Source organism: Lipotes vexillifer, unplaced genomic scaffold (genome assembly GCF_000442215.2).
Source record: "Lipotes vexillifer unplaced genomic scaffold, Lipotes_vexillifer_v1.1 scaffold1879, whole genome shotgun sequence".
NCBI classification, from domain to species: Eukaryota; Metazoa; Chordata; class Mammalia; order Artiodactyla; family Lipotidae; genus Lipotes; species Lipotes vexillifer.
This window is the reverse complement of record NW_006795858.1, coordinates 311336-323981: the sequence shown is the minus strand read 5'-3', so window position 1 is coordinate 323981 and position 12646 is coordinate 311336. Positions and strand designations below refer to the sequence as shown.

Here is a 12646-nt window from a genome sequence, read left to right as displayed (position 1 = left end):
GTGGGCCTCTCACTGCCGTGGCCTCTCCCGTTGCGGAGCACAGGCTCCAGACGCGCAGGCTCAGCGGCCATGGCTCACGGGCCCAGCCGCTCCGCGGCACGTGGGATCTTCCCGGACCGGGGCACGAACCTGCGTCCCCTGCATCGGCAGGCGGACTCCCAACCACTGCGCCACCAGGGAAGCCCTGCATCCAGGCTTTTTAAAAACACTTTTACTTTAGTTCTTACCATTTCTGTATTAAATTTGCCTCAGCCGCACGGAAGTGTCTGTGCTTCCAGCGAACGCTCTGGGTCTCATGCCTCTGCTCCTCCACCGGTCCTTCAGAATTCCTGTCGCCACCAAGAAGAGCATCCCATGTGCTCCCATGGTCTTCACTTACCTCATTCGTGGGGACCATGCCACTCTATTTTCTGTGTACCACTGAACAGTGAACGCCTTAAAAAAAATGAACTTATGTTGTTTAGGACCTTGGATATAGTAGGTACTAAGCTACTAATATCCTTACCCAAAGTGACACACTACAGACTGAATATCTGCTCAATGAGACATACATTCCTCATTTTGTGGTGGGAAAGATACAGCTATGGCAAGAAAGCAGTGCTCTAACAGTGAGTCAGAATGCTGAGAATCCTTAGACCCATCATGTTTGAGAGTTAGGAGGGACCTTAAAGACCATCCACCTTAAAGACCTTAAAGTGTGTCCCCGAGAAGTCTCTCAGCATCAGGACCGTTTCAGCGTTGTTTATATTCTCTCGTACATATCTCACAAATCTCTGCTACCTAAGCAGCTGAGCCTTTACAAACAGAGCCCACCCGTAAGCTTTCACAGACATAAGAATTATATGCTCCTTACCTATTTTGGGACTTTAGAAACATTGCTGGGTATAAAATGCTTGTTGTTTTATGCTTGATTGATACAACATGGGATAAACTGCCTTGAATTAATATAAACTTTAAACAGTGTAACCTGGAATATTAGTTATAATAAACTTATCAGTTGGTATATAAAAGCATCTTATTATTTTGTGAGGTTTTATTAGGTTGTTAACTAATGTGAAATTGGAGCTTTCAAAGCATTTTCAGCGTTTATCTGCTGTGCTTGGTTGCTGTATCTCCCTATTGTCTTTTGTTTTGGTAGGAGCAAAGTGTTGATATATATATACTGTATTCTCTTGAAAAGAAGGGACCATTTATTGTTTTTTTATCACTTATTCCCTTTACTCTTGTAAAATGTTGAAGGAAGTAATCCAGCTGTTCATTATAAAGATTCACTGCTGAACTTTTCCACCTAGTTTCCCTTTAATATCGAAAAGTAAAGTAAAAAAAAAAAAAAGAAATAATGAATCTGAAATAGCCAGCAGAATATACAGATCCTTTAAAATGGGTCTTATTTTGTCTTAGGTCATGGACACTTTTGAGAATCCGATGAAAACATGTGTTTATGGATGCCGCACTCAACATACTATATACAGTTGTAGTGAGTTCATTGCTCTGTGGTCCCCAAGAGAATTTATAGAACCCAGGCTAAGAAGTCCCTATTTTAGAGAGGTTAAAATGTAAAATCCAGGGGCTTCCCTGGTGGCGCAGTGCTTGAGAGTCCGCCTGCCGATGCAGGAGACGCGGGTTCGTGCCCCGTTTCGGGAAGATCCCACATGCCGCGGAGCGGCTGGGCCCGTGAGCCATGGCCGCTGGGCCTGCGCATCCGGAGCCTGTGCTCCGCAAATGGGAGAGGCCACGACAGTGAGAGGCCCGCATAACGCAAGAAAAAAAAAAAAAAAAAAAAAAAAAAAAAAAAAAAAAAAAAAATGTAAAATCCAACATCATGTGAGAATATTTTATGTGCTGTAATTTAATAGTTTGTTGGTGACAGAGAGAATAAATCATAAAATATATATCACACGTGATTCCTCTTCAGACGACCTGCCAAGAGCAGATGTGTGCATGAGTACCAGCCAAACACATCCAATGTGGATCATGTTTATGAGGGGGGAGCCCAGGTCACAGAGCATTAAGTGCTGAAGCAGAGGCCAGCTGCTTTACTTGAGCTATGATCAAAGCAAAGCAGCTTTCTTAGCACAAGTCAGAGTCAAGATTTCTTTCTTGTAACTTCGTACAATACAAGTTTAGAGTTGAGGTTGAAGGGGGCTTGGAAGTTAATTACCTTCCCAGTGACAAAATCCCCGCCCCTTGTCCCCCATCAGTTACTAACCAGCCTGTGTTTTGAATGTTTCCACAAACAGCATCCCATGCATAGTTCACCTGGTAACTCCTGAACATTTAGATGGTTCTTCCCTGTGTTGAGCTGAAGTCCTGTCCTTATCTTGTCCACCTCTTTGTCCCTATTGTATTTATGAAGGCTGCTTCAGGTGAGATGACATTACTAAAAATTACTGAACTAACCAGTTTATATAAGTACTGCAGTTTTTCTTTAGTCAAATAAAAATGTTGTTGATGCTTCAGCAAGTACTCCATTTCAATTAGATATCAAAGAGTTATTTAAATTGTATAATTTGAAAGTGCAATCATGTGTTTGAAAGTGCTTTATAACCTTAGAGCATTCTACAAACATGTCCTTACTATTATCATTGTCTGAAAAAGAACCAACTAGAGCTAACTCCATTTATCATAGGATAATTTAAATATAAATATAATACCTTAAAAGTAAATAATACAGGAAGATTCTGATAACTGAAAATAAATGTGGCACATACAACCTTATTTCAGAGTAATAGGAAGCAGACGATATCTTAGTGAGATGTCTGATTTTGTAAAGAACTATACTTTAATAATTTCAAGTTGTCATGTAATTTATCAGTCAATATATGTAGCTTAAGACAAGAGGAGACAAGTAAAAATCAGTTTATAGTACAACTGTGTTGACTAATGAATCATACAAAAATAATTGATGAACCCACAAATTGAATCTCTACCTTTTTTTTGTTTGAACAAAAATGACCCGTTTTAACCTCAACTACAAATAAAACTTAAAATCCTGAGGAAGAAATTATTGTAAAAAGTTTTTAAAAGATTCATATACAGAAGAATAATTATGAGAAAACAGAATTCAAATGACCAGTGTTTGGTCTTGTTTAGGGTGATGATCTGCTGGGTCCATCTCCCATGAGGACAAAAGACAGGATGGCCTTATAGTTTTTTCATCTCAGGGATTTGTGCTTTATGTAAAAGCATTCTTGCCTGTAGGGAGAGTTTTTTAATATGCCTAAATTTTATGTTCAGGTCCTGGGACATTTTCTTCTATTGATACAGAGAAAATAGTTTATTAATCATGAGGCTTGAGGAAGTGGACAAATATATAGATGACTTTTTAAGCCCATTAATTTCCAGTATAATGTGAAACTTACCGAAGTTCTTAATTAGTTTAAAAGGAAAAGTCTTTTACTTAAATATTTTACATATTCCAGTCCTTTAATTCCTTACTAGAAATATCCCCAAACTAGGTGTATATTTAAATCACTGGGATTTTATGGTGGGAAATGTTACGTAGTTTAAATAGTTCATTTAAGTGGTAGCTTCATTGTTGTATCGTGAAGAGAAACCAAAACATTAATTTCATTAGTCATTTCAAACTATCCTTTTGTTCCCCCCAAACCCGTCCTGACAAAATGCCATTGACTGACTGTTGTTTCAAGTAATTGAAAATGTCATTAGATTGGAGCTTGTGCTTGTTATTGGTGGTGTTTATTTGTATTTTTTCCCTAGTTGGAGGGGCACAATATCTTCTCTACCCTGAGCTCCAGTGAATATGAACAGGTGCTTGAGATCATCCGCAAAGCCATCATTGCCACAGACCTTGCGTTATACTTTGGAAACAGGAAACAGTTGGAAGAGATGTACCAGACCGGATCGCTAAACCTTAATAATCAATCACATAGGTAAAAATAATTTTTGAAAGTTTAGTAGCCCAGGAAGTGATTTTTGGAATAAATTTATATTTAAAAACAAAAATGTAATTTGGCATAAATTTACATTTGAAAAAAGAAATGTAAAAAGAACTTATGTGGGTTTTTTTGTTTGTTTTATGTGCACTTTATATTTACTTTGGATATTTCATTATTTTACAAGATTGCTGACAATGTATTGTGAAGGTCACTAAAATATGAATTAGAATTTAAACTGGTCACATAGGAATGGGTACCTTTAAAGGGAAGTCATTTTCCAAGAGGCCTCTCCTTGAATTTATCACAGTCCAGCGTTTGGTCATTGACCTCACAGACTCAAAAGCAAATGAAAATGGGTTCATCAGAATCCAGATCTTATTAACCAAGCCAATGTGATTGAGATATAAAACCTGAATTCCACTTTATTGATCTGCAAACATACATTCTAGTTATCAGCATCGGAATATTGGCATTCAGCGTGGTCACAAGCCTTTAGGAAGCCAAATGGCAATCGAAAGTTGGTTTGAACGTGGAGTCAGAACAGAGAGAATGAGATTCCTTCAATGTTCTAATGCATCAGGCTAAGGTAGTTTGATTCCTTTTTTTCTGAGAAGGTGTGACTTGCCCGCTGGATTCAGAAATGTGTCACGTGTTTTCATCGTGCACCTGTCCACCCATCTGTCCATTAGAGCTCAGTCCACTGGCTAAAACCCCTCTAGGCCTTGCCGGTGTGTAGGTGGTTACCACCAGCTTTTCTTTGTAGGACTTTCCTTTTGCTGTTTCCATGTCTGACTAGGTCCATCTTAAGTGATGCCGTCTTTATCTTTAGATTTGGGAACACTTGTTATTGGTTCATCCTAGTCTTGCTGAAGTTGAATCTATTCTTTTTTGCTCAGGTGCTTTGTGTACCTCCTCTGTGATCCATTAAGGTACTGATCATAACATTTCTTTCTAGAGAAATCTGCTTTCAGTTCTAAGAGGCAGTTCACTCAGGTACCCCAAACACAACACATTAGGTCTACAAATGACTAGAGACAGATACATAATAAATAAAGTTGACCTCTTCAAGAATATGATCATCAGAGTTTTTATGGGGAACCTTCTTTGAGGAAAAAAATATACATCTTAATTTTACAGAGGGCAGTCTGGACACATTGCCAGCATCCTCCCAGGGTTGGCAGAAGGGTCAGTGTCATGCAGGACAACACACCCTCTTCCACCTGCAGCCCAAGGGATGCATGTGATTTACAGTCTTCATGTGTCTGTAGAAACGGGAGTTTGTCCACAGTTCTCTTTCTTATGGCAATGATAAGACTGGAAAAATATGCGCTGGGTTAAGGTATCCTTTGGCTTGCTGAAAACTATGTGTATACATTGTTTTTAAGTTATAAATAAGAGTGATGCAAGTAGTAACAGGTTTCTTGCATATGATTTTAGCAAAATGATTACAGTAATAATATTCTTATAAAATAGAAAATTAAAAATCTAACTGCAAGTAATATTATACTTGGTGCTTAATGCATATGTACATGTTAGTGGTGTATACTGTATAGTTATGAGGATTAAATAATTTTAAAGGTGTTGCATATTTGTTTTAAGAATTCAAAGAGTGCAGGTATATACAAGAAAAACAGTAATAGAGCCGTCCGTGAGTGTTTGTTCCCAGAGCCCCTGCAGGTACCAGAATACGGGTATTACGTCCCTGGTATAAAATGGCCCTGGACGATGAATAGGGTCACTCTCCCGTCCGCACAGCACAGATGAGAGACCCGGGGGTCTGCTGGGTCCTGTTCTGCAGAACCAATAGAACCATGCATTCTCCTCTGTTTATTCTAAGCTGTTTATATGCACAAACATACATCTTTAAACAAAAACGTGATTACAGGCCTTCCTCGGTATCCACAGGGAATGTGTTCCAGGACACCACCCGCATAACAAAATCAGTGGATGTTCAAGTCTCTAAATCCCTTCGTCGGCCCTCGGCCCTCGTATCCATAGGTTCCGCCTGTACAGATTCAAGCAACATAGTACAGGATCCGAGGTCGGTTGACTCTGCAGATGCAGGACCCGCAGATAAGCAGGGCCGACGGTATACCAGATGCTTGCCTATTTTTAAGAGTTATGTGACATCACGTAGTCTGGAGGACTAGCTAAAGGCTCACTAAACCTTCCTCCTATTGATAAGATGTTTCTAGAATTTTGCACCATAAATAATTCTTCAATAAGCTCTTATAAAGTCATCTACTGTCCTTTAAAAATATATATCACATCGCATACGGTGCTAGAAATGTAGATACATGTTAAATTTTCTAAAAGGACGGTAGAAATTCACACTTCTCCTCACATAGGGTGAAAACTGTTTCTCTTTAAGTATGCCATTCTCTGACAACTCCCTGCATTAAAGATCTTTTCCTGTTTGTTGACTTTGTTCCTACGTCTGTTTGTTCACAACTTTTGTGTGTAATTTTTGTTGAATTCTTTACTTTTTTTATAAATCAGTTTGCATTCTGTATTTTTGTTAAGGATGTTAACATTTTCTCTGTTATATGTTACAAACATTTTCTTAGGTGCTTTTCAAAAGTTTTATTTAGATTTTATTTTAAATACAAAGAAATTTAATTTCATGAAGCCAAATCTTTCATTTGTTTTTATCAAATCTGGTTTCCTGTCTTGCTTATGAAGACCTCCCCTATCCTCAAAGTAATATAAAATGTACTTAAAATTTTCTTTGCATATTAATGCTTCTGGAGTTATACTTTATATGAACATAACTTTATTTCTTCCTGATGGGTTGAGTCAATACCATTTAATTAACAATCTATTTTCTTCCACTGAATTGAATTGAAGTTTCGTATAAACTCGAACACTTCTTTGGACTCCTTAAGCCATGTAATTGTTAATTATCTAATCCTCGACTGTGATCATACTGTTTTGATTATTGTAACTATGTTGAAATTTATCATACATACCTGGTAAAATAATCTTCATCTTTCATTTAATTTCCGAAAATTTCATGGAAATTTTTACTTAGTAAGTGCATTTTTTACATTTTTATAAGGAAAATTTCAAACTTAAGTAGAAATTATACTAAAATGTATACTCATACCCACATTCAAGAATTATTAACATTTTAATGTATTTTTTGCCTTTATTTTTTGACTGTGCCACTTGCTTGTAGATTATAGACGTCATGACCCTTTATTTCCCTCATAGTGAATACCTGAAAAAGAAAAAGAATATTTTATCGTGTTTGTTTTCAATTAAAAATATCCACATTGGGATTTTGTTTGCAGTTATATCGCATTTATTTCTTCACTTGTAAATGAGAGTATATTGGCTTCTCATCCAAAAGCATTGGCATGACTTTTTAGTCTTGGATAACATTTTGTATAGTTTATTTACCCAGATCCTATCATTTTTTTAGTTAAATTATACTGGTCACGTTATAAATGTTATCACTTGTGAATGTGTTTTTTCCAGTTTTTAATGGAAATACAATTTCCAGTATTAAAAAAGTTATGAATTTTTATATATTTCTCAATTTTGCTTCATGTTTTTAGAAACTTTGTTATTAGGTGCTTATACATTTGTGTATTTGTTATGTCTTCTCTATGATTTATCCTCTTGTCACTATGAAATTCTTTTTATTCTGTTAATACTTCTTGCCTTAAAGTTTTCTGTGTCTAATAGCCACACCAGCTTTCTTATGCTTACTTATTGGCATGTCATATTCTTTTCTAATCCTTTACTATTACCCTATCTGCATCCTTATATTTTAAATGTGTCTTGTAATCAGCAGTAGTTGAGACTTTCAGGGGCTGCTTCCTTTAGGACTGTCAGTTCGTTTGCCTTTAATGTAATTATATTTATGTTTGCCTCATTATCTTGTTTGTTTTCTCTTTAACCCTTTGTTCTTTGTCCTTCCTTTCCTGTCTTCATTGGAGTTAATGAAATGTTTCTTTTGTTGCTGTGTTCCATATCTTCTATTGGCTTTTATTGTTACGCTTGTATGTCTTCAAGTGATTGCTCTTGAGTTTACATGAATCTGCATTTTTCAGTCCACCTTGAATTAATATTGCTCCATTTCTGTACAATATAACAACCTTAAAAAGACAGAATCCAGTTATGCCCGTTTTGTCTTTTATGCTATTGTTGTTAAATATTATACTGCTACTTATGTTGCATACACCACCCAGGTTGCTAATACTTTAAATTAAATAGTTAATAGATTATTAAAGAATTTTTTAAAAGGAAAAAGATAATCTGTCATATTTTCTCATATATATACCATTTCCAATGCTTTGCATTCATTTGTGTAGATCCAGATTTCCGTCCGGTAATTATTTTACCTCAGTCCAGACAGCAGATTCTTTCAGCCTTAGTTTATCGCCTTTATTTTGGCTTCACTTTTCCAAGTTACTTTTGCTGGATTTAGGATTTTAAGTTGACAGGCTTTCTTTCAGCATTTTTAAAATGTTATTCGGCTGTCTTCTGGCCTCCATCTTTTTCTTTTTTCCCTGATGAGAGGTCAGCAGTCATTCTTATTGTTATTCTCCTATATGTAGCATGTCTTTTTATTCTGGTTGCTTTTAAGATGTTCTCTATATCCTTGGGTTTTCAGCACTTTGTTTATAATGTGCCTCAATGTCCTCGTATTTGTCCTTCTTGAGTTCCTCTGAGGTTTCTGGGTCTGTGGGCTGCTGATTACAGTAAAACATAGTAAAGTTTTAACCATTTTTCTTCAAATATTTTTTTCTGTCAACCCGTCATTTTTCTTCTGCAACTCTAATTACACATATGATAGATCACTTAATACTGTCTTACAGGTTATTAGGGCTCTGAACTGTTTATTCAGTCATTTTTCCTCCCTGAGCCTCCCTGGGTAATTTGGTATGATTCGCCTTTAATTTCAATGATCCTTTCTAATGTTCTCTCCAATCTGTTGTCCATTCCATCCAGTGTTTTATTTTATAGATTGTGTTTGTCATTTCTGAGATTTATTTGGGGTTCATTTTTATAGCTTCTGTGTCTCTTTTAAAATTCCTGTCTCTTCACCCATTGAATCCAAGTATGTATTTCCCTGGAGATTCTTTAGTATATCTATCAGTCACTTAACAATGCTTGTCTTCATTTCCACCAACCGAGTCCTCTGTGGGTCTTTTTTTGTTGACCGTTTTTTTTTTTTTCTGAGTCACGGGACACATTCTTCTTTTTCTGTAGGTGTCTAGTAAGTTTTTAATTTATATGCTATGTTGTGGATAATATGTATTCTCTGTTATCTTTCTGGATCCTGTTATCCTTCTCTGAAGATAATTGACTTTTATTCTAGTGGCCAGTTAAATTTCTCATATATTATCCTAAATTTATGGATATGTGCCTTAAGCACTTTTTGTGTGGTTCTGTTTCTGTTTTGGCCTTGGTCCTTGGGTCCAGCCAAGGATTTGAGGGGAATATGAATGCATATTTGGGGACTATTGCCTTTGTGGCTCTCTCCCTTCCAGGATTTTTCTCCTCAAATTCCATGTGCTCTGACAGCCCAGATGCTAACCTCTCCACCATACTGTGACTTTTTGGGGGCCTCTAAATGTCTCATACCCCAACTGAGCCATAATCTTAGCAGAAAAGCTAATAAATGTGGATTATGCCCAAAGGTTTTGAACTCCTTCCAGTTTCTGCCTGCTTTTAGGTACTCAATTGCCTTCAATGGGTTGTTTTTAAATTTTGTTCAGAATTTATTCCATCATTGCTAGAACTCTAAAAATGTGTTTTCTAGCCATTTTATTATGTTTTCTGTGTCAGTTGAAAATATTAGTCTCTCGGATTTTCTAGGCATACTCTCACATCATCTACAGTTAAATATCATTTGTTCCACCTCTGATATTGATACCTGTTTTGCTTTCTCATCTGACTGTATAATTAGAACCTACAAAACAATATTGGATTATGGTGAAAAAGCAAGTATATCTAATATGTGTTTGATTTTAATTGTAGTGATTTTAGATTTTAATTTTTTATGTGATATGTGATATTTTTTGGTAAATTATTTTCATCAGATATGAGTTTTTTTCTTCATTTCTTGTTTATATTACTTTTTATTAGGAATTTTATCAAATTCATATTCAGATTTCAGTGATAATATGATTTTCCTAATTTCCTAATTTCTTGATTTCTTATTTTATTAACAGATTTTTAAATTTCCTAATTTTGTGCTACCACTGAGTTCCTTGTACTCTAGTTTCCCATGGAATTACTTTTTTAATATGCTAAGGAAATCAATTTTTGCTTTTTTTTTTTTTTTTTTTAGCAAGTTCATGTCAAATCCATTAATTGACATGTAGTTGTTTTTCTGTATGGTATCATAATTTGCTATTAAGATTATGATAGTTATGAAATTAAACTTCTCTCTGGTCTAGAAGGGTTTAAATAACTAAAGATATCCATTTGGGGAAGCTTAAATTATATTTATTTGTAAAACCATTACAATCTGGCACATTTTTTTAATGGAAGATCTTTAACAAACTTTTTAATGTCTTTTGTGGTTTGAGGTAATTGTTTTGTTTTGGCTTTTCCATTTTATTTCACCTCTTGGTCAGCTTATTTTGCTAGAAAATCATTTTTCCTTTAGACTTTCAAATTCATATAAAATATTTACACAAATTATTCTCACTTAAAATTTATTTATCTTAATATATCTGTAGTTATGTAATTTTCAATATTTTATATTTTTATTTCTCCCTTTGTTTCTTAATCAAATTTGCCCTTTCATTTTAATTATTCCTTTTTTACAAACTTACTTTTTAAAAATTTATCATTTCTTTCTTGTGTGTTTGCTCTTTCATTAATTTTTTTTTTTTTTTTTTTTTTTTTTTTTTGGTACCCGGGCCTCTCTCTGCTGCGGCTCCTCCCGCCACGGAGCACAGGCTCCGGATGCTCAGGCCCAGCGGCCACGGCCCACGGGCCCAGCCACTCCGCAGCATGCGGGATCCTCCCGGACCGGGGCACAAACCCGCGTCCCCTGCATCGGCAGGTGGACTCCCAACCATTGCGCCACCAGAGAAGCCCTCTTTCATTAATTTTAACTTTTATTTTTATACCTTCTTTGTACTTTAGTTGTTCCTTTTCTTATTTCTCAAATTGCATAACAAAACATATATATGTATTATTATCTGACTACTAATTGAACCATACCCTGCAAGTTTTTGATGAAGCATTCTTCTTTTTCTTAGTTTTTAGATAATTTTCATTTCTGTTTCCATTTCCTCATTGATATAGAGGCTAATTTAAAAGAATTTCCTAATTTCCAAATACTTTGGGTATTTGCTTACTTTTTGTTTTGTTTCTAAGGTTGCTACTTTGGATCCTTGGAAAAGGATCCAAAAGAGAATATGACGTATGAATTCTCATATATATCTTCTAATTTTTTTATAAGATAAACGAGTGATTAAAGCAAACATAATAATTGCACTAAGGTGAGGTTTATATCATATGTAGAGATTAAATATATGAACACAATAGCACAAAGAATGAGGGGTACATAGAATTCTAGTGTTGTAAGGTTCTTACATTTGTGAAGGGTGAGAGTGAAGTGCTAAGTGGAACAATATTAAATTTATGTATGTGTTATAAGTATGTATATTGTAATGTATAGAAACCATGAAAAAATAAAAGTATAGCTTTTTTCAAAGAAAGAGGAAAAATGAATAATAAAAAGTACATTTTATTAGCCCACAATGCAGCAAACGGAGAGCAAATATGAAGACAGCAGACTTGAACCCAATCAAACTAACAATTAAATGTAAATGGATTAATACCTCAATTGAAAACCAAAAATTATCAGACTTGATAAAATAACAAGACTTAATTATATGTTGTATAGGAAATATACACTCTAAATTGGAAGACTCAGATAGGTTGAAAGTAAAATGATGGGAGAAGATATACCATATGCAGACGCCTTAAAAAAGCTGCATGGCTGTAGTAGTATCAGACAAAGTCATTTTGAAGGCAGAATACTGTGAGCCAGTAAGAGGGATCATTCACCATGCCAGAAGGGTCAACGCATAGAGAGAAATAACACTGCAAAATGTGCGTGTGCACCTAATTAACAGAGCTGCAAAACACATGAAGGAAAGTCTCACAGAACAGAAAAGGAAACTAAACAAAACTGTAGAGAGTTTTACATTTTTCTTTAAGTAATTTATAGAGCAAGTACATAAAAATCTAAGGCAAAGGAGAAGTCAACACTGTCAACATAACCTATTTTATATACACTGAACACTAAAAAATGACTACACATTCTTTTCAACTGCACATGGGATATTTATAAGATAGGCTGTGTGCTGGTACCTAAAATAAATCTCAATAAATTTCAAAAGATCGGATTCATAGAATATTTTTTATTGTGATGGAAATAAAAATCACAGTAACCTATGTAGAAAAGCCCTACGTATGTGGAAATTAAACAACACACCTCTAAATAACTCATGTATCAAAGAAGAAATAACAAGGGAAATAAGAGAATATTTCAAACTGAATGATAGGGAAAACAAACTACCACAATTTGTAGGATTCAGCTGGAAGTTTATTTTTAAATGCCTGTGTTAGTCAGTGTTTTAACATGATACCTTAAGCAGCTAGAAAAAGAAGAGTAAATTAAACCCTAACTTGAAATGAATAATCAAGAGAGGAGCAGAGCAGGGGCTTCCCTGGTGGCGCAGTGGTTGGGAGTCCGCCTGCCGATGCAGGGG

General features: G+C 35.5%; 1 protein-coding gene across 1 annotated transcript in view; it reads left to right on the top strand.

Annotated features, from left to right (window-relative positions):
- PDE10A (phosphodiesterase 10A) overlaps positions 1 to 12646 on the top strand; it is a gene marked incomplete at its 5' end in the record, with an annotated part of 175295 nt that overhangs the window by 138766 nt on the left and 23883 nt on the right. Inside the window, one exon of the mRNA XM_007467932.1 lies at positions 3721 to 3893. Coding sequence (XP_007467994.1) covers positions 3721 to 3893 — 173 coding nt within the window. The remainder of the gene's footprint in view (positions 1 to 3720; positions 3894 to 12646) is intronic.